Genomic DNA, 26,256 nt, shown 5'->3' on the forward strand with positions numbered 1-26,256 from the left:
TGGAACTTATTTAGCCTGAGTGATCCACTGAGTCTATAAATTTCTTTGGTCATTCTGGCCCACAATGAACTACAGTGAATTATTAGGCTAAATGACTAGTGTCTCTCACACACACTCACCAAGATTGCCAACATTGTGAAATATGACACCATCTGTTCACTCCATGGAAACACACACACCAAAAAAAAAACACTTTGCTGGCTCCATGATCATAGATGATGAACACAGCAGCCAGTCAATACTGCAGCAGTCCCAGCCAGGAGAGCCCACGACGATCCACACAAGGATAAATTATTAAAGTGCCAGAAAGTCTCTCGCACACTGTAACGCGCTTACCGGAAAACACACGAGACCCTCAACCTAACATGGCCTGTACTCTGTAAATAGCATTATGTATCACAACAGACCCGGGTGTTACTATTCCAGGGTCAGAGAGCGTGTCATTTCATCGGGTTACAGATATCTAAGAGCCCCTGCAAGCATTACCAACGCTAAGATGAGACTCAAGAATGTAGAAAAGAGGATAACAGACAAGATGGGGGGCAGCAGATGAGAGAGGAAGCAGAAGGAGGCAGGGGAAAAAAACAGCTGAGTGAAGGGAAGACAGCAACGGAGGGCAGGAAGAGAGAAAACTGGGGGAGTGGGAACCTTATCCTGGAATAGCCAGCAACTAGAGCTGCAGACTCCACCCTTCTCACCCCTCCCCTTACTCTCTCTGTTTCTCTCTCCCTTGCTATCTCTCTCTCTCTCCCTCTCTCTCTCTTCGAAGCAGTCTCCCAGTCTGTCATTTGACCAGGCAGTTCACAGAGGCGAGAGCTCAGCACCAAAAAGAAAGCAGAGGAAAAAACAGAGACAGAGCGAAGGCGGCACGTTCAGTATTTAGCTTGCTGGAATCTTTCTTTCTTGCTGTTTATTACCAGATATATATTAAAGAAAAACAGTGAGTGAGGATTACTTCTTTGGCAGCTGCTTTTGTGGACTCTTGGCTTGTTGGATGTGGACTTTAACTCTGTTTGCTGTCAACTGAGGAGGAGGATCAGCTGACACATTTTTTTTTCGGGGATTTACACTTTTGAGGAGTGAAACCTCTACTTGTGTGTGTGAGTGACAGACTTGAGGGAGGCCAAAAAGAGAGAAAGAGAGGTGGGAGAGAGAGAGTGCCGGGCCATGCCCACTTCTGCTCATGGTTCAACAGCATGAAAGGGGGCCACCATCACCATCGCCACCACAGAGGCTGTGGCTGCCAACACTTGTTCCGTAAAGTCCTGGCCAAGTGTGGCTGCTGCTATGCCAGAGTCAGAGGTCAGTGTCACACACAGATGCATAAACACGTTGCTTCTCATTGAAATTGTTGGACTTTCTTTGCTTTTGGAGATGGTTTATGATTTAAAAATGTGTGTGCGAGTAGTTTTCACTGACTCTCCTCTCCGTCTCCTCAGTATTTGCTTAGATGTCCACCCATGTCTACCTTATCTCCCCTTCCTTCCCTGTGAGCATATGCTAATCATTTAAATGTAAGCCTCAATCCTCTCCCCTGAGCCTCTAGCTAAAGCAACAGATGTGTGTCGTACACATCAGAGCAAAAAGAGGGGAAAAAAGTCCTTCCTACAGATGAGACTGTGCAGTGAGGAACAGGAACGAGGACGTGCATCACACAGGCTTCCACTGAAAACAGAGAGGAAGAAACAGGGCGACAGTGTGTGTTTGGGATTTGAAAAGTGTCCTCATCATGATGGTTGTGTGTCATTCAGCTATGTGCAGCACGTGGATGGATGAAACACACAGGGGGGTGGGCGACTGGACTATGAAACATTCCTCTACCCCAAACAGTGGGAGCTGAACAAAACGGCAGTAATCCCCCCACCAGCACCACCACCTCCCAGCCCTCTCACTGTCTTTACCTCCAACTCTGCTGTTTGTTGTAATGAAGTGTGGCATAAATAGCAGCGGTCCATTAGAAAAGTGTGGTTGAGTTGAAGCAGCGGGTGGCACGGTATGTAATAACGAAGCCGGTGAGCTCACACAGGCACTGTCATTTGTTTGAAGTTGACACAAAAGTCAGGACTCGGTGTAACAATCAGCTGACAGCAGCCATAAAAAAAAAATCCAAAACCTCTTACTATCACTGCCTGACAGTTGTTTCTCTGCCACTGTTGCTGCCTTGTACGCACACACGACCTCTGTCCTGTTGGCTCAGAGGCAAAGTTAAAACAACAGCGGTGTCTAATAGCACTATATGAGTTTACACTGCAGTGCCACGCTGTGCGTTTGTTCCCTTTTTACAAGCCTACATCAAAGGTATAAACAGTGGACCTACCCATTGAGGCTCTGTACTTAAGGGCGGCTGGGGAGTGGTGGGGGGGCTCATGAAGTCGACTTTCATATTGTTGGCCAGCGTTGTTGGATGCATACCTCAGATTCCTTCAGTTTAATCTCTTATGTAATGGATATTCTCCTTTTCCATCGCCTACAGCTCCCCACTGCACCTCTGCCGTGTTATCATAGCGAATACACACACACACACACACACACACACACACACACACACACACACACACACACACACACACACACACACACACACACACACACACACACTCAGTCTGATCATCATATATAAACATGCGGGGGATAGAAACATTTCAGGCTATTAAAAGAAATCTCAACAAACATATGGCAAGATCATTATTCCAACAGAACAGGTTTCTTTAAACAACTTCCAGCATATTTGGAGGCTGTTTTTCACCCACCAGGACCAAATGAGATGTTTTAGATTTTACGATTCGAAGCAGGAGACCTCCAGATCTCACTTTACTGCCTGAACAGGAGAAATATGAGAGTTCTATTCCTCCTGGAGAGACCACATTATAAAAGTACAGTAATCTCCACAGTAACCTAACTGGTAATGCGAAGTTGTGGGCTCTATAAAACCTCCTCATTGAATGTGTAAAGTAGATTTCTATGTAGCTACCGCTGGTGCAGTCCCACTAGTGTGTCGCAGAGCTCACGTGCAGCCTTCTACATACTGCAAAGCAATTTCTATAATTAACACAATGTCAGGAGGGAAAGGGTCAGCTGTGGAAGTTTTTTCTTTAAAATAGTATTTCCTCTTCCTTTCATTTCTGTATTAAAAAAAAAAAAAAAAATCTAATTTCCTGCAACCGTGTCCCTTCTCCAATACATTTAACTTTTCAAACTCATTTACGGTATCTTCCTGCAGCTTGAGCTAATCCACTGAGTGTTAAAGTGACACGCAGACCCCAATAGCTCTGTGGTGTTTACAGGAAAAATACTGAACAATGCAAGCCTGACTACACCGAGCAAGGCCATCAGCATGCTACCAAATAATGTCTGTCGGTCTGTTTTCACAAAACAACAGCTGAAGCGGTGCCTGGATTTTCTTATCTGAGGTAATCGGGGTCAAAATACAGATAATAGCTTATTGTGAGCTGCCAGATTTCCAACGGGGCTCTGATATCAAAAGCAGACAAAGAATTTCCGCTTTATCATCTTTTTATTGTAGTGACAGGTTGTCTTGCTTTTTTCTACTCTGTTTGTGATGCATTTACATCATTGATTCTAAAAAAAAACACTCAACTGACACGAGAGGAAATTACCGTGTGCTGCATGATTCACTCCCTACTTAGACATAATGACACTTACTTCTACGCCGAATGGTGACACACTCTGCACCGTATGCGCCTTTCACACGCACGCTCTGATCAGCACGCTCACACATCGCTTTCATTGAGTAAACGGCTAAACTTGAGTAACTTTGACAGCTGTCACTCGGACTGAGTGACGTGTCGAGGGAAGTCATCAGTCCTGCTTTTAAATCATTTGCTTTTATGGAGAAACAGGACTGCAGGCAAATCAATGGCTTTCTGTGGCCTTATACAGACTGTTTGGCCTCACTTTTTTTCACGTCTTAATCAATATGCAATGAAACAGCAACACAAGCAGCAGAGTCCTTAGTTCAGCATGATAATGTGTGCTGTTTGTTGCAGCACTGAGCATGCAGTTGTGTTTATTACGCCACTGACAAGCGCTAGAAGCTATGAAGGCAGGAGCTGGAGGAAGTATATAAACATGAGTGAAGGGGGAGGGGAGGGATTATTGATCTCAGCTGTACTCATGGTGATAGAGGAGGGCAGAAAGATGCACAGGTGGAGAGATGGGTATAATGAAAGAGAAATGCACGTATCATTTTAGCTCTGATATTAGCGCAGCTCTGCGCAGCACATTAGCAGATTGGCTGCCAGAGGGCCATTAGTGGGGGCTGCTTCCCAGCAAAGACTGTTGACAAACCCTTTAAAAATAGATGGTGTGCTACTGTCTTATATTGTCCACACTCGGTGAAATTCATAGCCCGGAGGGAGAAAATGCAGGATTGTCCAAATCAAATCTTGTAGGAAGTCGAGTGTTTTGGGAGCTGTGTTTAACATGCGAGAGAAAGGTGGAATAAAATAGCAAAGCACTGAACAGATGTCTGTTTACTCCTTGGAGGATGAAATACTGACTTTAAAACAAAGCAAAGAGTTCACATAAAAATGCTGTACAGACTTTTGATGATGACGCCGACAATGTTTTCTCTATACATACACGGCAATGTTTTTTTTTTAAATTAATATGTTTATTGGGAAGTTTGACATAGAAACTGCAGGACAGTCACACTGTCCTTGTATATACCTGTACATTTAAAGGGAGAAGAAAATATTTAAACTTATACAAGTCATGCAACATCTTATCTCTACAATTCCAAATCTATACAATTTCTTACTACACCAAATTGTACTTCCCTTGAAGATTTTTTAGTTTTTTGCAACAACTTGAAAATAGAAACATAAACAATTTTTTTATATATATATATATATATACACACACACAAAAGAAAACAAAGAAAAAAGGTAAGCAGAAGAAAAGTAAAGAAAGAAAACAAAGAGCGAGTGAGTGGGTGAAGGGGGCCTTATTCAATTAAGAAGAGTTGAAAGAATTAAAGTAGGCTAGAAAAGGGCCCCATTTCTTTTGGAAAATATTCATATCACCTTTGACAGAATATCTGATTTTTTCCAATTTTAAAAAAGACATTACCTCTCTAAGCCACTGAACACTGGAGGGAGATATAGTGGACTTCCATTGCAAAAGAAGATGACGTCTTGCTATTAGGGAAGTAAAAGCTAAGACCTCTAATTGTCTGTGACTGAATCGAGTACAATTTCCCGGGACACCAAAGATAGCAGTGTGAGGGGAAGTATTTATAGGAATCGAAAGTATTTTGGACATCGAATCAAAGTAATTTTTCCAGAAATTGAACAAAGAGGGACAAGAAAAAAACATGTGGGTTAAATTACAGTGTGAATTGTAACACCTATCACAGCTATCTGTAACGTCAGGATATATTTGTGACAGTTTGGCCTTAGAATAGTGAATTCTAAATAATACTTTGAATTGTATAAGTGTTAGACGCGCACATGTTGAGCTTGTGCGAATGGTATCAATGGCTGCATCCCACCAACTATCTTCAAATACTAGGCCGAGCTCATCCTCCCAAGCCCTCCTCACCTTAATGGTGTGGGTATCATCAGAAGATATTAGATGGCTATAGATTCTGGAAATTTGCGATTTTTGAGAAGGATCAAATTGCAAGACCTCTTCCCACATTTGAGTTGCAGGTATTTGTGGAAACATTGGAAATAGTGATTTAACACAGTTTCTAATTTGAAAATACCAGAAAAGGTGGGAGGGTGGGAGGTGAAACCTTGCCGACAACTCAGTAAAACTAGAGAAAACATTGTTTTGATATAAATTTTTAAATAATTTCAGACCCTTGTCGTGCCAGATAGAAAAGGTTGAATCTGAGAGTGAGGGTTTAAATGAATGATTCCTCAGTATAGGAGCTAAGATAGATGGAGAGGTAAATTTAAAATAATTTCTGAATTGATACCAGATTCTCAAAGTGGAACGGACCACTGGGTTCTGTGTGAACTGGGAGGGATTGATGGGAATGGGGGAAGTAAGGAGAGCTTGCAGGGAAGATGTAGTACATGACTGTGATTCTAACTTGCACCAAAGTGGATCCACTGATGTGTACCAATAAGAGACCTTGTGAGCATGTGCAGCCCAATAATACAACTGAAAATTAGGTAGAGATAATCCGCCATTAAATTTACATCTTTGGAGTGTATTCTTACTAATTCTGGCTGTTTTGCCACACCATAAAAAAACTGAAATTATTTGGTCAAGGGTATTAAAGAATTTTTTAGTCAGAAAGACGGGGAGACATTGGAACAAAAATAAAAACTTTGGAAGGATATTCATTTTAATCGTATTAATTCTTCCAATTAATGACAGGGGTAAACTTTCCCATCTCTGAAGGTCTTCCTAAAAATTAGACATTAAAGGTGAAAAATTGGCAGAAAAGAGAGCAGATAATGTTCTGGTTACCCTTATCCCCAGATATTTAAAACCAGTTGGGCTGATTTTAAAGGGAATGTCAGATTGTTTAAGTTGTAGTGCTAACTTATTAACCGGATAGCATTCACTCTTGGAGACATTCACTTTGTAACCTGAGAATGAGCCATATCTTTTCAAAAAAGCTTGGATAACAGGAATAGACTTCTTTGGGTCAGAAACATATAATAATAAATCGTCAGCATAAAGTGACAATTTAAATTCCATTTTGAACCTTGTTATCCCAGTATATACAGAAGAAGACCTAAGATAAATTGATAAAGGTTCAATTGCAATTGCGAATAAGAGCGCGGAGAGCGGACAACCCTGACGGTTACCACGTGACAAAGGGAAAAAACCCGACTGGATACCATTAGTATAAATACTGGCCTGTGGAGAAGTATAGAGAAGGCGTATCCATGAGATGAACCCCTCTCCCAGTCCAAACCTCCCCAGTACCTCAAATAAATAATTGTATTCCACCCTATCGAATGCTTTTTCACTGTCAACAGAGATAACTACTTCTGGATACACGGCAATGTTAACCATGATACCTCTACGTTCTAAGCCAAAACTGTCACTTCTACACTTCATCTTTTCTGCGGTGCAGCCTCCCACACGCCTAATGGTATTTGGGATGCACCCTGAGGTAAATCTAATATACATACATGCAATCTGACAGAGACGCACAGACAACAAAACAGAGATAAGAATGGAGCAGAGGTGAGATCGCACTTAAAGGCAAATAGTAAACCTACATGGAAATAAATTACATTTTCAATAAATACCTCTTTACAAAAGATTTTTCCTGAATTGGCTCTGCAGAACGCATTTTAGGTCGAGCTAAATTACATGCCATGTTTCTGTTTATAAATCTGCTCTTGAAACATTTTCAAAATGCCTTTAAAAAAAAAAAGCTGTTTGAAGACAAAAAGCATAACCGAATTAGACTGACAATACATTTCTGAAAGGCTTCTCAAATTGGTTTGGCATTTGAAAGATGTGAAGGAGTGGGGAAAAGGAAAACGTGAATAGACTTTCTGAACACAAATGCATTTGAAAAAGACATGTATTGCAATAAAGTGCTTTCATTTATATATTTAAAGCTACGCATAAATACAGACTATTGTTAAATGTATAGCTATATAATTCTCCTTATGGAAGGTTTGCATATAGAAGACAGAGGGAATAAAAATGTATGAAAATACAGGATTTAGCCTGGCAAGAAGGCTTTATTTGAGCCTCCTTTCACTCTGTCTCTTTTCTTACACACACATATATATAAAAATGTCTCCAGTCATTTGGTTTTGCCTTTTGCTCAACATTTTCCTGACCTGCTCCGTTCCTCAACCGAGGCAGTAAGCAGCTTTACCTGTGTCTGGGAACTTACGGTAAAGATGACTTGGCAGCAGCCATTGCAGTGGCATAGCAACGAAAATAATGTTTCCATGTGTGGATCCAAAATATCCTTCTCTCTCCCTCCATAAGTATCTCTGTGCCCATCACGTTCTTTCTCTCTTCTGTTGCTGCCTCTGAAGAGGGAAAAGGCTCTGTGTTGTCTTCTATATGCATCTATATGTATGCTCTAAATATACATCTGAGTGTGTGTTTATTTGGCCTGCTGTTGACTCATGCATGCAGTGTGTTAGGACAAGGATCCCCCACAGCAATCACACACACATGCACAAATATGCATATATTCGCATCCTTGAATGGCGAAGACAGCCAGAGAAAAGGCATGCATGTAAGCTGTTAAGAAACAAACGGAGTCAAAAGTCAAATAACACCAAAAGAAACTGTTTCCCACTTTATTGCTTGTGTAACACTTGCAAAAGCTCATACATGTGCATTCAAGCTGGTTTCAACATCACAAATGACACATTTGCCTCAAGACCTTTGCAGCCTTTGCATCATGTATATTATTGGCAGCATGATGCGCTGAGCTGCACAGCACAATCGCTGCATACAAGCCAAGGACAGAAATACAGAAACATCTACATAATATGATAAATCTGTGTTTTGTGTGTGCTGATGTCAGAACAGTTAATTCAGCCTGACAGTGTGAAGCAGTAAATTGCATTAATTTGGAAGGCTTGTAAAATTTTTTTTAGCTATTCAGCAATGTTCAGCTTCAACACATGGCTCATTTGCTGCAGTTTCCAGCCAATTTAAACTGAAGCAGCCGAAAACATTGTAGGAACTTTTTGTCCACTTGCCCTTCGCAGATGAATCAGAGGGCGTGATGTGTTACAGACCCTGGAGGTGGTCGGGTTCAGTGTCCAGCTCAAGGGCATTCCATCGGCGTGGTTGTTTTCACACACGGGTCTCGATCCCCAAGGTTTCCCTCAGCTAACCTCCGACCCTAAGATGCATGAATAAATTTTCTTAGCAAGTGGAGCGTACTTCTGATGGAAAGCAGCACTGCTGGCAAATGTGGAGGGAAAATTGCTGTGACAGAACTAGTGTGTCTTTTTATGTCTCAGCTGGAGAACCTTCTTTGTCATCAGCTTATAAGGCAGACTTCAGACATTATGGAAAAAGCAACAAAAATAGCTGAAATTGAAGGTATGCTGGACTGCTGCGGCCCAGCCTTGTGTTCGGCAGTCTGAGATATTTTTAAACTTTGCACCTCAGCCCACCCTCCACCTCGTCATCTCCTCTTGCCCTCCCACCCAACCCCCTGCCTCCTTTCTGCTGTGCAACCAAATCTCCTCCATATTGTTTCTCCCTCGCACATGCAAAAGAAGAGGGAAAAAAAAAGCGACATAGAGAACTGGAGCGGGAGGGAAGGGAGAGGAGACTTGTGGCAGCCCAGTGTTGCCAGTCTCCCAGGTGGAGGAGGAAATCAGCCGGTCTTAATTTTGGTCTGAATGTTGCATGATCTGCTGGCTGGGAATGTGAACACCAAGTGGAGCATTAAGATCATTCCTGGGGCATTTTAGTTTTATGTCTCTTCTTCCTCTTTGTCTTCGTTCCTCTCCCACAGCTCTCTCTCTCTGTCAGTCTGGTCAGCGTACACCCAGTCAGCCAGTTATTAATGATGTCTTCTCCCCTTCTGACTATTTTCACCATCTCCCTCTTTTTTTCCCCTCCTTTCCTCGTTGCTCTGTTAAACAGCGTTGCCCTGACATATTTCCAGGACTCCCATGCACCTCTGCTCCACTATCTCCCACACTCTTTTCCTCTCTCTTTTTTTTTCTCTTCCTCTGTTTGTAAATGTGCAGAGGAGAAGAATGAGGGAACAAATTATGGAACACAGGAGTGCATTCCATACCTTGTTTAGAAAGAATTCTCCAACAGCGTGGAGGGAGCCACTTCTCTCTGCGATTCTACCCCCACTTTCAGCCCATATGGCTCTTTTTATGTCTGCCTTCATAAGGGGCGTCTGTGGCATTTGCACTTTCTGCACTAATACGCAGTTATTACTGTCGTGGTGTTTTACTTGTTCCCCCTTATGTTCTTTCAAAATCCACAAATTCTAACGGCGCTGTGATGAAGCGTGACTGGGTAAAGTTTTTCTTCTTTCCAGTCAGAACATCTTTTTAAAACATCCAGCAGGATCGGAACATGCTTTCTGTCAGTCTCAGCAACAGGTTGACTACAACGATTACTTCAGTGGCCCCTCAGGCTGTCATAGGAAGGAGTTTTTCTTTTCTTTTTTCCTTTTTTGATTCTGGCTGCTTTCCTCTGGAGCGTTCCCCGGAGAAAACTTGATAGAGGCCTCACCGAGAAACTTTCCAAAACAGTGCACAAAGCAAAGCAAACAATGGGAAGTGACAACGCTGAGAGCGATGCGGGGTTGCGCCGAAGACGTGAGCTTTGGCTGCAATGCACGGGAGCTGAGCATGTTGCATTCGCGCTAGGTGACCCTTAGAACAACAGTCAGGGAAAGGTTACCTTGTGCTTAAAGCTGTAGTAGGCAGAAATCTGAAAAAAGTCTGAATTTAAAAAGACGGCGCTCATCCTGCAGCTCTTTGCTCACTGTACTAAACCCATCAGAAGAGCTTCGAATGTGCAAAAATAGCCAAGAAGAAATATCACTTGTGGCCCTGTGCAAGATTCAAAGTGCACTCTTCTGATTCTTCTGTTTAATCCATTGGGCCACCATGCTCAGCTTTTAATGTGGGCTTTGCTGATCTTCATAGTATCTCACCTGATCAGGGTAAAAAGAGCTGTGACTGGCTAAACCTTCCAGCTGAGAGGATGTGCAGCAGCCTCGTTTCCTCTCATCACTTGAACTGCAGGATGCTGAAAGGTTGCTATGGAATTTTATCCCACTGACTTTAAAAAAAAAAACGCTGCCTATTCCAGCTATAATCACATTTATAGTTAAATCTGGACGTTTCCAACCGCTTTCCTTCGTGTTAAAGGAAGCTCTAAACCCTTTGAGCAGAAGATCAGTATAGAGAGTACGTCTTGACTTTTGACCTGCATTCTCCTTCGTGTTTGCCTCTCTGCGACTAGAGGATAGCTGTACAAGTTCATGGTTTATGAGTTGCATAAGAGTGTCTTGAGTGTTTGTACATCACAGTATATTCTGGGTAAAACAGGACTCTTTAAACTATTAACTGTTGCTTTTTGGCTCTGTTCAATTCAGCGGAAAAATGTGAAAAGCGCAGGAAGGGTTTTTACTGGGAAATTCAGTGATGTAAGTAAAAAATTAAAGCAAAGCATTTCCAAGAGGTTGCTGTAGTCTTTAATAAAGCTTTTCCATTTCCTCTGTATGCTTCGCCACATTGTTAGCAAACCACAAATTGACCTGTTTTCCTCCTCTTTGTCAGCAGATGACACATCTGTCCGCAGGTAGCATTGATTGTTGCCATAGACACACAGCTCTCAGTTCACAGATAGCCTGCAGCTTGTCTATTGCAGCTAATACTTAAGGCTTCAATTCTGCCTCGGTGGCCTCGTTGTTAAGCCAAAACATGTATATCAGTCCCTGTTTGATTCAGTCTGGGCACCACATGTTTCGTTCCCCTTTCCCTCTACCTTTGTTTCCTAACAGCATCTTCACTGCTACCTGTCTAATAAAGGCTAAATAGTTTTTGTTTTCATGCAGCAGCAAAGCCAAGAGATATAATCATTTCAATACCAAACATTTAGGAACATCACCTCCAGGCTATTTCGGAATGTAAAGATAGGAAAGAAAGTGTTTTTGTGGTAAATGATGGGGAAAGCACGGGCTCAGTTTATGGTTTTCTAAGAAGGCAATTTAGTAAGAAATGAGGAGGAAAAAGCAATAAGTAGAACGTTTACACTTTTTCCATTGCTTTTCCTTCTTGTGATCATTAAATTTGATTAAATTATCCAGAATTTACCCTCCTTAAGATAATCAAAAGTGGATTTAGACCACCGACTCCAGGTGGAACTGAGCCCTGGGTCGTCCTGTAACACATGAATGGATTTTGCGTATTCATAGGACACCCTCTTAATGACCATATGGAGAGCTCTTGCTGCAAAAGCAGGATCCGATCTGAAACAGACAAAAGCTGACAGGTGCAGATGGTTTTCTTGAATTTGGAATTAGCTTTTCAAAGACACCCTTTGTGCGCGTGGCATTGTTGTACAAATAACCATAAGACATGGGAACATTTAGTGGTGTGCTACTGTATGAATATCAATTCAAATCTGTGCTGATGACTACACTTGGTGCTCGCGTGTGTTTACCATGCACAGCATGAGTTGGTGTGTGCGTGCCCACATGTGTAGGTTGATTTCATGTCTTGCTGATGGCTAATCTTTTGTGCGGCTGTCCCTCACTCTCTTTCCTTCTGGGTTTAGTTGCTATGGCAATGAGAGTAGGGAGAAGTGGAGAGCCATGGAAATGACTGAGAATGTGTCTGGAAATCCCATCAAGTCTGACTGAGAATCACTATAGCAGCACATCTTTACATCTGCAGGTCAAATCAGCGTACCACATCGTTAATTCTGCCGTTTTGGCACACAGACCTGTAATACTTACCCCAAACTCACAGTAGGCTTCCGACATGAGTGCATGTGATGCCACATATGAGGAATCCACCAGACAGGTAAGCAAATCCTCACCATTATTCATATCGCACTCATTTAGGTACATACAGTGGAGTCACTGAGTCAGTGGAGTTCTGAGTAGAGTAGTGACCTTGTACACGACTAGTGTGAAACGCAGTGAGAGCCTGGAGCTGAGAGGACCAGAGCTGTCAGGCAGACTGAGGCTAGGAGGAGAGGCTCCACATCTCCAGCGGGCTCCACAGCTCTGTCTCCTGCTCTCCTCGCAGGCCTCCTGAGCAGGACTGCCATATGAAATCACAATCGCTTTTAATTTGCTCTGCGCTCTCGGCCACCCCGGGCTTAACGGTGGCCTTGTTTACCCCGAAACACGAGTGTGAGCCAATTGTACTCTAAATTTTTGCTTTTGAATCGTGTGTGCCTAGAAAATCACAGGGATGCCGCTAAAAATGTGGAGATGATCATCACAAATACACACAGACAAACAAGTACACAGCAGTACACATACACTTAAAGTGCTATGTAGACACGAGCAAGGTCATGCAAGTGGTTTGTCATCCCACATTTTCTCAAAACATTAGTCAGTGGACTTTATATAAAAGTTTGGAAAATCGAAAGAACTACCACATTTTAGGACCTTTTTGACAGCTGATAAATGCCCTCATACAGTGAAGCATTGTTTCACATCCACATCATCAGCTTTTCTTGCTTCAACTTCACAATATTTAAGAGACAAATGTCGTACTTCTTTCCATTTATATTTTATTTAGTCCATTTTACATTTATATGGTACTTTAGTTACTAGTTGTAAGATTTGGGCCAATAATAGAAATTGTAACTAACAAATAAATTATACCATGTAAAATTTATCAACTGAATTCAGATCCATGATTCCCAGCTGCAACAAGAAAGACAGTACGTATATTTTATTGCTGCCACTTTTACTTAACTTACTTTTGCTTAAATGTGAATTATGTGTTTTTGATGCGCTTTCCATCAAATTCAGTGCAAGTCTTCTCTAGTAGATGTCTAATTTGTGTGAATCTGGTGTACACAGCTCTGGTTTTGTAAAAGACAGATCCAGACAACACCGTTCCACCCAGCTCTGCCCTCCAGATGTTACATTCCCTTACAGTAAATCTGTATTCTCAATTAAATTTGGAAACAAACATAATTTCTCCTCTAAAAGGGGAAAGATTGTGATGTTGTAGGAAAGGCTCCCAGGTTGAAAGACTCTGCCTAGGAGGCTGGAGCTCATGTCCTGGGTTGTATGATTATTCCTAGATTTTTTTTTTCCCCCCACTTCTTGTTTACTTCCAGTTGTCACTCGGTGTTTGGTTAGGTTTAGGAAAATATCCTAATTTGGGTAAAAGTACAGTCCTTTCACAACATGTTCGAAGCTTCTCCTCCATTTTCCGGGTTACCGGGATGATGAGTCACACCCACAGCCCACTGGACAGGACGTCTGTTGTAATATTTTCATCCAAGTCTTTGTCAGATTTCAATAAGTGAATATTCTTTGCAGGGCTGCTTAATGAGGGCCTTGAGCTGAAAGGCCACGTCTTTGTTTATTAGCTTCTTCTGGGAGGAAAAAATGTACTGCAGGAGTTACAGAAGAATGAATGCGTGTGATTTTACTCATCAGTGCAGAATCATAGTGACGATCATGTGACAATACTGTTCTGTTAAAGACAAAATGCACATTTAATGTATGTTTTAAGCTTGTGCTGTCAACACAGAAACACTAACTAGAGTCTACAGACTAAGACACACATTAAGGTGCAACACTCATCTGTTGTCTCAATGACCAGGATTGATTTGGTTCCTCTCACTGCTCAATATTGATTGATAGTATTAACTAGCAATTAGCAAAATAAAAGTCACTGTTGTCAATGGTTAGACGTCTTTTAGACACAGGCTTACAGAGGGGGGTCCTCTGTGTGTGAAAGAGGTGTATTAGTATCCAGAAATCCTCCACTGAATTTACATGTTAAGATCATGATATCTAATCGAAAACCAACCAGTATAGAATACAATTCACTGTTAAAATTTAGTGCACTTTTGTTTTGAAGTCATTTGAGTTTTCTTTTTCAACAATCAAATTCAAGTTGTGCAATTTGAAAAGCATTACTTCTACTCATTTTTTAGGGATCATAAGTTCAGATACAATATTAAAACAAATTAAATATTTAGTAATGATTGCATTTTGAAATGAGGTATTCAGTGGCTTGTATTATTTAAATAATTAGTCCATTATTTGTCTATAAGGGGAGCTTTTTGATCCAAACATTGGATGTGGAGTTGAGCATTTACCAGACAGGACGTGTCTAATCAGATACACACTATGAGGGATTATGGGAAATGTAGGATCTGCTGTTTGAAGGACCTAAAGATGAGGCAGTGAGTGACGTTTGCTGCTTTGAATTTGACTAATATCAGTAGTTCAGTGAATGTGCAGAGCTAAGTCATTTCAATTTACCCCTCTGATGAAAAATAGTGATGATTAGTGAATATGATATTCCACATGTGTGTACCTGTTTATCTCACAATGCTCAGTTGTTAAAAAATCAGTGCAAGTGTGAAATGGGCCACACTGGAGCCTTAATCCTTTGAGCTTACTAATAAATTAAAGGCAGATGGTGCCAGGAACTTGGCAGGTCTCTCTCCGGATGGTTCTAGAGGAATGTCTTTTGAGTTTTTAGGCCAAACAACCGCTAACATGCTTCCAGTCGCTCACTTCAACCGGTGTCTGTGCTGAGATTGTTGCCGCCTTCTCATGCTGATGTCTCCTGTTCTTTTTTTCTGACAAAGTAAGATGCAAAGTGGGTGCCGGAGCAGCAGTGATTTAAACTTTAGTGGGGAAGTCGAGAATATTATCTCAGTGGGAAGCTGTGAATATGAAGTGAATGCACCACCTTTGCCACTTGAAATGCATCGCAACACTCATGGTGACCTGATTTTGACAGTCAGTGGCACCAGTGGCGCTTTAGATCTATCTATCAATTAGAGACGTTTCATAAGCTCTCATCAGGAGGAGTGTCTGAATCGCTCTTTCGCATTGTTTCACAGACAATAGGATTATTACCAGCATCATCATTTCAGCTCTCCTTTTGCTAGTGACTGACTTTGCTTTGATGCTGAACACTGGTGAAAAATATGCCACAGAGTGTGTGATGGCTGGAGACCGACTCTGATGGCTTGTTTTTCTGTCACTTGATTTGTCTACCACGTATTTCCTTCTGTGCTCCTGGAATCGCAGCACTGTGTTCGTGTGTGTGTGTGGATAAACTAGGTCAGTAGGAGGGCAGGAAGCCACTGTTCACTTGTCTGACTGCAGCGTATCACTCCTGAAGTTTGACATGAACACACTCACATATGGCACACACAAGGAGGATGACTACTGCGCTGTTGCACACATGTCCCTGTTTCTATGCATGCAATTAGAAATTAGCACACTTCCTGCTTATACGCACTGAAGTACGCAGTTTATGCCCTGATGGCCTTCCTCCCATTCTTTCCTCCAGTGTCTCCTCCCCTTCGCTCACTGAAATTTTTAGCTTCAATCTCAGCGGGATTTGCTTGCTTTTCTGCTGCTTCACATTCATTTCCTAATTACCTATAAATCACAAAGAATCAGAAGCTCTCTTTATCATCTTGTAGCTTCTCCCTTTTCCGCTGGTTCTTACAATGCGCATTCATATTCACTGAAAGATGCGTTAGCTTGATAGTTTTAGAGGTTTTCTAAAGTTGCTGATTCAGTCAGTGAGCGACTAGAAAAGAGAAAGAAAAGGAGGAGAGATTTTCCAGTTACTTTCCCCCCTCTTTCCTCCTGTGTCATTGTCTTCTCTGCCAGCTGGTTTTGCATGTCGTACTTCTGCTTTTCTCAGCAGCTTTGGGGTACAGCACAGAAGGGCATTGCATTAGAGGAGGGAGCTGATCCCAGAGCAGGACCCAGCTGTCGTCGGAAAAACACTGCTGTGCACAGGGATGCAGTGGGTTAGAGGGCAAGATAAGGCGGCAAACAGAGGGATGTATAGTGAAGAACTGAAGATTAAAAGAAGTGGAAGGACTGCAGTACAAATGGAACACACATAAACCAGTCTCAGGCATAGAGGAAAAAATTCATTTAGACACACAACTTACAAGTATAAAGTGAAATTTCAAATGCTATACAACACCTTATAATACATGACAGAAGGTTTCCGGTCATTTGCCTGAGCCTCTAAGTGCCTCATGGTCTCTCAGGTCTTTCAGTTTGCACATCTGAGTGCCTGAGTGCAGCTCAGGTCCTGCTTGTTGATGGGAAGAGTGTCCATTTCCTCTGAGTGGGTGAAATGTAATATAGCTGCGGAGTCTAGGCTGAAGAGCATGAGGTGGAGAGGGCAAAGAGAATGGAGAAGATAAGCACGGTGTTGTGCTGAGAGTTGTTAGTAATGACGCAGTCGGGTGTCTTGTGCCTGAACGCCACACTCCTCCAGGGTTTGTGCTGTGTGAGGTGCTGGCATTGACTGGCAGCTCTACGAGTCTTTCAGACTCAGCTGGACATTTGGCTCGTCCACCACTGTGGCAACCAGCGGGACGCCGGCCTCGAATGCGCCGCGTGTTGTTTACTTTGACAGACAGATGACACTGGAAACTTGGATGACGGGTCAACAGTCGGCAGCCATGTGCCCATCTGGACAGCCACTCTGGGGGAAATATGCTTCAGCAGTTTGTCTGCGTACGTGCAAGTGTACGGGCACCTGCATGTCTGACTGCATGTGTTTATTGGTGGAGTCCAGTAATGCCTAAATTGCCTATATGGTCCCAAGAGGCCATAGGACTGACAAAGAGCTCCACAGCGAAGGGGCTGTGAACAGGTTTGCTCCATTACAGCCAACACTTTCTGCCTGATTTGTCGGCTCAGCAGCACTCACTCATCAACTGATCAATAAAAAGAAGTTGGACCAGACTTCTTCTGGTGGACCCACACTTAACGCGCACACATCGGCACCGTTTGCCCACAAACAATAGAGCCCTTATTTCTTTCTCTCATTTGTCCTTCAAATATAAATACCTTTAATTCAGTGATATCCAAATAAAACTTTTGCAACTTTCACTAGAACATTGAATCAGATGTTTTCCCTTAATAATAATAATAATGGATTAGATTTGTATAGCGCTTTTTTGGCCACTCAAAGCACTTCACATTGGACCCATTATTCATTCACTCACACATTCTCACTCCAGGGGTGGTAAGTTACATTCGTAGCCACAGCTGCCCTGGGGCAGACTGACGGAAGCGTGGCTGCCAATCCGCACCTACGGCCCCTCCGACCACCATCAACATTCAAACACCAGTGTGAGAGCAGCACTGGAGGCAAGGTGGGTAAAGTGTCTTGCCCAAGGACACAACAGCACATGAGAGCAGGAATCGAACCGCCGACCCACTCTACCACCTGAGCCACAGCCACCCCACATAATTAACACATAATTCAATTGGATAATTCAAATCAGCAGCTGCAATTACATTTGACTTGGCTGACATAAGATGGACATCAAATAATGTGGAGCTCAATAATCAATGAGATAATCTTTATAGTTCTTTGGAAAATTCATCTGGTACTGCTTTGATACAGTTTGACATTACTCATTACCTCAATTCGTTTTCCAGCAACAAACATTGGAGGATTCTTGCTTCTCAACTTTATCGATCTTCTCTTTTCAGTAAATTAATAAAAATTTGGCTTTAGATTGTAATTGAGCAAAACAAGACATTCGGTGAAGTCATTTTGGGTTCTCGGAAACTGTGATGGAAAGTTTTCTGAAGTTTTATACTGAACAATTAATAACTTAGTCAATTAAATAAAGATTATGTGCTGCCTTAAAATGATTAGAACAATGATTCAAATGTCTATTTAGCGCAAGAAAACATTGCTGTTTATCAATACAAGTACTGTAACACAAATACAAATGCTGTAAGATGATTAGATTTCATTGTGACTGAGCACCATCAAGAGGAAATCTGGAACTACTTTGCAGCAGAAACCCACTTGGCTCTAAAGTTACATAGTACAGCAATTTTGGACGAACCTCCCACACTGGCAGCCGCTCAGCCTTTCAGACAGTGAGTGGGCGACTGGTGAAAGCCCAGCATTAACTGATCGCCACAGATCGGGCCAGCTTAATGCAGTCCTGCTGCCCTGTGCCTCCAACTGTTAATTATCGTAAGCACATAAACAATAGTGAAGTTGCATTAACAAAATCAGCCGGGGTAATCTTTTCTTAGCAGTGCCATTATGGAGATGAATATCAGCGGGCGCTATCGGCATGCAGCAAGACAGGGAGCGAGTGGGAAGGAATGTTTCTCCCAATTTCCTCTTTGTAGGTGTCTGACAACATCAAACTCTGCTTATTGTGTGGGGAGAGCGGAGGCATGCTGCTCCGAGGGGAAGCTCATCATCTCCTTTTGAGTTTTACAGTTTCCTTCACTTCACTGACAAGAAAAATGTTAGCGGTGTCTCTGTAATGGCATATATATGAGAAGAGAGAGATTAAACTTTCCAGGGTCAACAGGGAAACCGATACATATACACAACAGAGGTAGAGCCGCAGCGTTGCCATGGTGACAGATGTAAGGCTCGCCATTGTAAAACCTGTAAATAATGTACGTTCTGTGCATTGTAAATCTGTGAGTTTGACAGGAGCCAGTGTATCATTCTGATGCAGCAAATCATAAAGCTGCACTGTCTCCACTCGCTTGTAATCACTTCCAAGTAGGACTGGGCGATAAATCGAATTAATTCGATTAATTCGCCTTTTTAAAACCTGACGATTTGAAAATTTGAAAATCGAGGCGAGCTTAAATATATAACAATACAGATTCTTCTTCTGGCTTTCACGACTTGTGCACTGGCGTTTGCTTCTGCCTCTCTTCTCCTTCCGCCAAAACACTCACAGCCCCGTCATGGCGGACAGAACAGCAGACGAAGAGTCGGTCGCGAGAAAAGGGCCTCATGTTACATCGATTATATGGAAGTGGTTCGGCTTTAACAGGACTGACACAGAGCAAACTACAGTCATGTGCAAGGTTTACAAAAGTAATGTGAAAACAAAGAGTAGCAGCACAACTAACCTCTTTCAGCACCTCCGGCAGAGGCATCCTAAAGAATGTTAAGAGTGCTTGCAGCTACGGGAGTGCAGCATGGCTAGCACTAGCCATAGCTAACAGACCGCAAAGAAACAACAAAAATCGATCAAAATTCTAATCGTCCAAGATGACTAAAAAAATTTTAATTTTATTTTTTGGCCATATCGCCCAGCCCTACTTCCAAACACTCAGTGGGTGTCGGGGTGTCTTTTCCCCCGGAGATAGTTCGAAGTTGTGTTACCGGCTGCACCTCTGCACTTTGAGCCCCAAACACTAACCCGACTGAAGCTGAGCAAGGCCACAGGGAAATACAAACCTCTGCGTCTGGCCCTTGTTAAAGGTCAAAGAAGTTGGGGTTTGGAGGCTTCATAGTATCACATGTGCTCACCATTTTTGCATCCTTTCTTCTTCTGCTCTGGCAGAAGACCTTCACAGACGGTGTACGCTTTGCTTTTTTCCAGATCCAGCCATAAATACAATGGCTTTCAGATGCATTCTGATATCCCAATAGTTTCTGTATATTCCCCGCAGGATTCGGCCGTCTCTCTTCTTTGCACCAGTCTCTCCATCCTGCCAGCCTCAGATCTCCTTACGCTCTCCGGTGTTTTATGTGAATGGGGGCAGTAGGAGTGGCAGAGGAGATGATGGGGGAAATTGGCCACCCTGAGATCACACACATGAATGCATGATGCATGTGAGACATGTTGGAGGAAAAATTACAGAGCAGATGGTGTCTTTGTGGTGAAAATACACAACAACAAGAAGTTTTGAGGGTTTTTGTCGGCAGCCAAGATCCACAAATTATATACTCGGCCTAAATGTTGCGCACTGGCAGGAATGTGAGGCGTTTTGCTCTGAGGTTAACCATTTCTCAAAAACTGTGACTGAGTTTTGTGCAGTGCAAAGTTCACTCTCACTGATCGGCACAGTGGCTATTATTGTGCTTCTGAGAGTAGGAAATTGAATGAATAAAGTGTGGAAATGCTCTGTTGCTATGAACATCGAAAGGGGGTTGTGAATTTATTAAAGTTTTGCCTTTGAAGTTGGCACTCTCACAAAATGGGCCACGCTGTGTCACTGTGGCTTCTGAAGTCTGGGTCTTCGCTGATGAGAGCTGTGGTAAGATCTTCCTCTGTGGTTCACATAGGGAGCACTGGAATGAGGTCAGTGTGGTCTTCTTGTAAACAAATGCATAACAAATTCCCAAAGTTAACAGAAACTTTACAGGAACGCATGTTTTCTTGGAATATAAAGCGTAAATATTTTGCCCATCCTTCTATCTATCTACACTAAGAATTAGGGGTGAAATCACTGCTATATTTGAAAGGTAATAAGTCATGACAGTGATTCTTAGCACGAGAGAGTGTTTCTCCATCTGTAAGAGAGTGGTGAGTCAAGGGTCAGATTTCTAGGGGCGTGAAGATGGATGGGAAGCATGACTGAACTGCGACTGAACAGATAAAACCCTCCAAACGTGCAGCTTAGAAGAAGGACTGAGGAAGGCAGGAGGAAGGACGTTGGGTTGGGTGGACGAGGAGGACAATACAGAAAAAAACAAACAGTCCCAGGCAAGGATCTCCCCATCTACAAAGGATTAAAGTGGATGTCCGGTCCCGACTGAACCCCCCAGCTCACTTCCCGTGTCCTCCTGACATCGCTGTGCAGCCGTCCATCTGCATCTGCTCTGCTCTGTTTTTCATGTAGAACTCCAGCCGTCCTGACCTCTTCTGTCTGCCTTGCATCAGAGTGTAGTCATGTGATGATGACATGCACAGATGCACAGCTCAATATATAAAAAAGAAAAAGGGTCTGCTGGCATGAAGAGAATAGTATGTCTTTTATGGTGCGGCGCCACAGCTGCACAGCTGTGTTTGAAAAGGAAGGCTAAATATAAATCCACTCTGTTTTGATTTTCTCTCTTTACTTTTTCTCTCCTGGTGTGTTGACACGTCTTCTGCCTCCAGACAAACCTGCACTTCTGCCCTCGTCTTACAATCGGTCATGGTCTCTCTTGCCTCAAACAAAATGCTCTTTCTGCGTTTCTGTTTTAGTCCATAGATTAATTCATCGATTAAAGTCTGATAAGGTCTGAATGTGGAGAGTGTACTCTGCCCTGTTGCCCATTTAACTTCTATTATCAGTTGTCTGTCTTGACGCACTTCACCTATTAATCTCTTGCTCTCTCTTCGGTATCCTCTCTGTAGATTCATACTCGGCAGCAGGCAGTGAGGGCAGCATCTCCACCTCTGTGGCTTCGCTGCCCCCGCAGGCATCCGGCAGCTCGGCCCCCAGCTCCCCAGGCTCCAGACGCTCTGTGAGCACCCTGAAGAAGTGGCTCACAAACCCTGTCCGCAAGCTCAGTGTTGGATCCACTGCCAAAGGAGAGCGTCAGGTCCGCAAACTAGAGGGGAAGCCTCCACCTCTTCCGTCCCACAGCCATAGCCAAGACCTGGGCAGCCCCCTGAGGCCTGAAGACACCCTCACCATCCTGCCTGTTACTCACAGAGAACTGGTGAGAGACGAAAATCTAAGATGAAACAAGGACGCTCTCTCTTGATTGCATGAGTTAATCAAACAAGTGATTTGCATTCTAACTTTGTGGTTGAAGTTCCCACCTAATAAGTAAACTCAAAAACTGTAATTATTATCACAAGATATGTGAATGAACTAGTCCTGAAGTAAACATGTAAAACTTCAGTCTTATACAAACACAAATTAAAGCTAACATCCTGACTATGGCTTGTTTACTTTAGGTAACTCAGGAATGCCAGCAGAGATACATGTGTGATGTAGAGTTCATCCACAAAGGACTAAGCTTTCTGTCAGGTGGAGATGTTGTTCTGTGACAGCAGCACTGCTGGCTCAGTCTGCTCCAACTCACTCCTCCATGTTCTGTGACCCGTGTGCGTCCTTTTTCTGTTTTTGCAGCTGTCTGTGTGTAGCATGCTACGGACATTTTGCATCATGCTGTGTTATTTAGACCCTGCGGATGTGTGTGTTTGTTCCAGGAGTGGAAAGATGGCCTGGCAAGCCCTGAGGACCTGTCACCAGCTACGCTACAGTCACCCAGCTACATAACTGACTCGCTGATTGGCTGCACGTCACTGCCAAACGCTCAGGTCAGCCAGCATGATAAACTCAAGTCTAACCTGTTGTATCACTTATCACATATTATTTGTATCATCAAACAGGGCTTATGTCACTGGCCTAAAAAAGGAAAGGCCTGATCTAGCTATGAGTTTCAAGCTGTATAGAATAAATCCACTACAGATTCATTTTGGGCATTTTCTGAGAGGACTACAAGTAATATTCTCATTGAGGACCCAGGTCAGGGGGTGACATCAGTGCTCTTTGTCTCTATGACCCTCCAGTCAGATCTGGAAATGACTAACTCTACTGTCGCTGCAGGAGCTCGATGATCGAGCAAAAACAAGCACACACATTTACGCAGGAGGGCTGCATTGTGCAACCACATGACCAGAAATCCAACCATACATACAGTATCAAGCACACATGTAAGGGAGTCTAAATGAATACAAGCTTCTCTCAGAGCAGATAAATGCCCCCAAGGAGCAGAGGACAGAGTCTGACAATGACCTGTGTGATGCATGACTCACAATGGGCACATTACAAAAGGGCATGCCCGGAGATAAATAGGAAATAGCAAGAAATGGCAGATGTGATGAAAGATGACTCCACTTCTCGAAACAAAGGAACGTTGAGTGAAGAATGTGAACACATGCGTTTTCATTTGTCCATCAAAGCCTTGCAGTCTGTGGCTTGAGGCGAAGGAGCATCTCAGAGTTGGGTGTTCGTTCAGGGTCCCTTATTGCTGTGCAGCGGAAACGTGGCAGAAACTGGGGTTTGCTCACACGGCAGCAGCTGAATGTATGAAACAATAATGATGTCTGAGCGTGTGACCATTGTGGAGTGTCTCCCGTTTGTGAATCAACACCTGGGCACTTAAATCCTAATTTCAGTCTCAACAACAACACATTGAGCCACATTAATACGATTACATCAGAGGGATGAGGTAAGTGCTTTGGTGTTTTTACTGCCAGTCTTTGGAGGGAGAGCGAACGCTAGACAGAGGAGAGATTAAATTATGTAGGTCAGTCATCTCCGTGAGGCAGGTTTCAGACATCTACCCCACCTTCACCAGCCACAGGTCGGCTGTTATATCTGTTCTTGTTTGTCTCCCTTTTCTACTCGCCACAGTACAGCACGGTTTTTGAATACGATGTGTCCACAATGTCCACAGTTAAATTCTGAAGCCAAAAACAAACCAGATCATCATGTTTATTAGATTGATTTCCCTAAAAAAATGTTTGTGCAGTCTGTCATCTCTACCCAGCGATGTAACAAATAAGCAAGCAAACCAAATAAATAATGATGGAAAATTTCAAGAAACTCAGGAAATTCAAATAAAGGGTTGAGTGGTTCAGTTATTATGAGATCTTTTAAAAATCCATCCTTCACTTTGTGATGCCAGAAGTAATTCTACTAAACTGAGAAAATCCCTTTAATTCCACTGTAATACTGATGATGTGCAGTATTCATGTGTCCCATCAGAAAATATCGAAATAATCCAAACTAAATCCAGAACTATGAATATAAAACGATGTTAGATCCTTAAATAGATGCAGTTAGACATAAAATGATGACATGATAAGTTTATTTGTGTGACTTGAACACTTTGCTTTAATCTTTGTAAACTGTGAAAATATTGAATGATGTTCAAACCGGGAACACTTTTCTGCAAGATTACCGTATATTTTTTAAAGAAAAGTTTTCTTGGACTATTTTCACACGACTTTTTTGGTGGATTTTGTGCAAAAAAATATTTCTAACAACATCACTCTACACTGAACTGTTTTGATAGATTTTGGAAAAATTCTACAGAAAAATCATGACCTCAGCTTATCCTAAAACTGTTGTCAGTTCTTTTTTGTGGGCTTCTGGGTTGAAAAACAAAGCTTACAACAGAGGGAGACGGGGGAATTTTTCCTGTGGGCTTTGCCACAACACATCTGGAAATGATCAGGGAGCCAGGGAAACCTGTCAGCCAGGCTGGAACACTCCTAGCAGGGCAGGACGAGCTGGGGGAGCAGGGGTCTTTATGGAGCCTCCCTGTATCTCCTGACTCGCTTGTCTCTCTGCTTTACTTTGTCTTTTTCATTCTTTATGTTGCTCCCACACATCGTTTTGACAGTGGAAAGCTTGGTGCTTGTAGACGCCAACAAGTTCATCACAGAGGTGGCAGGTGAACGAGTCGAACTAGATCAGAGAAGAAAAGGAGAAAGTCCTGTCCCTTTTTCCATTTGCTTATATGTGTATCTATCCACCCATCTGTTTATGTCTTCATCGGGCAGCCGTCTGCTGGAGGAGTCTAAGAGATTAGGTGTATGTCTGTGGTGTGTGCAGGTTTGTGTATGTGTTTAAGGTGGGGAGGTTCTGCTTGACTAGGACAATGATTTAGGTGAAGACAGACAGCTGCCCCTATAAGTTTACAGAGTCACAAGCAAATGAAAAGACTTTAAAGAAATGACTCGAAGCGCACGGCTAAAAATAGAAGGAAGAACTTTGTGAGAAGATACAATTGTGTGGACGTGTTGTAGTGAGTCACTGCATGGCCATGTAAAGAGGATAAGGGGTTGTGTTGTGAGACAGAAATACTAGGTTACACAAACATGAGGTTTGTGTGCAGAAGTGAAGCATGTGTCCACTGAGTTATTCACTATTTTAGTCTGTGTCGGCTTTGTTGCGGTGTGCACAATGACTCTATATTTGCACCAGGACCCCCACAGGAAATTATATCAATTCCAGGAAAAGCATGAAAAGAGGTCATGTACTAGTATATAAAGCATGAACACAATCGATTAGCAGCCTCGGGTTTATCCTGCGTGCATTGGAGCTTATAAATCAGTACTAGGAATGCTAATGTAGATGATGCTGGAAAAATGATGCAAGGAAAACATCAAAAGAGTGTCATGCATGTATAAATATAGGTTTGAAACCTGGCTTATCAATTCCCATGTCAGAAGTGTAATACTTGTGTCCTAAACTTCACAGGTTAATTTGTCATCTCTTAGAACTACGGAGCCTGTTGCTGCCTTTGTTTTTTATCTGTGTGGAACAGCACGGATCATTAACAGCAACAATCTGAATCAGATCTTTTTATCATTCAATCTCTGTTCCTCGTGTCTCTTCGCCCTCCCTTGGTCACCTTGGCAACCTGCATCATTACCATTGCTCTGCTGCTCTTTATCTCCCTCTGTTTACTTTAGTCCTGGCATGATCCACATTACTGGCAGTGGACCTTTGATAAACACTTTCTCCTTCTGTGCCTCTGTCTGTCTGTCTGTCTCTGCATCCTCAGGACACTCAGTCCACCAGTGTTCTTCCAGATGACAGTGGGTCTGTCTTGATGGACGACACCTCCAGCCAATGGTCGGCTGCTGCTGACACTGAGGAGGAGAGGAAGAGTGCCTTAGAGAAAAGCATGTATGTATCGATCAATCAAACAAGCATCATTCACATCATTTATCTCCAAATATAATTTTCAATGCAATAATGCTGTCGTGCATTCTCTAAGTACATGTGCTATAGCATTAGAATGTATGAGACAGCATTATGTATGAGTGTAGCTGCAGGATGTTTTCTACTGTGTGAACCATAAAGTAGCTGAG

At 42.7% G+C, this 26,256-nt stretch overlaps 1 protein-coding gene across 4 annotated transcripts in view; it reads left to right on the top strand.

The window, feature by feature from the left end:
• Window positions 1–750: 750 nt before the first annotated feature.
• arhgef25a (Rho guanine nucleotide exchange factor (GEF) 25a) overlaps window positions 751–26,256 on the top strand; it is a 42,593-nt gene continuing 17,087 nt past the window's right edge. For 2 of the 4 annotated variants that reach the window (XM_051949876.1, XM_051949877.1), the window contains exons 1-4: window positions 751–1,302; window positions 21,772–22,079; window positions 22,576–22,686; window positions 25,947–26,071. In XM_051949876.1, the coding sequence (XP_051805836.1) occupies window positions 1,197–1,302; window positions 21,772–22,079; window positions 22,576–22,686; window positions 25,947–26,071 (650 nt within the window). In that variant the 5' untranslated portion in view covers window positions 751–1,196. The remainder of the gene's footprint in view (window positions 1,303–21,771; window positions 22,080–22,575; window positions 22,687–25,946; window positions 26,072–26,256) is intronic. The other 2 variants (XM_022208658.2, XM_022208659.2) reach the window with 2 other exon arrangements.

Source organism: Acanthochromis polyacanthus, chromosome 6 (assembly GCF_021347895.1).
Source record: "Acanthochromis polyacanthus isolate Apoly-LR-REF ecotype Palm Island chromosome 6, KAUST_Apoly_ChrSc, whole genome shotgun sequence".
NCBI lineage: Eukaryota > Metazoa > Chordata > Actinopteri > Pomacentridae > Acanthochromis > Acanthochromis polyacanthus.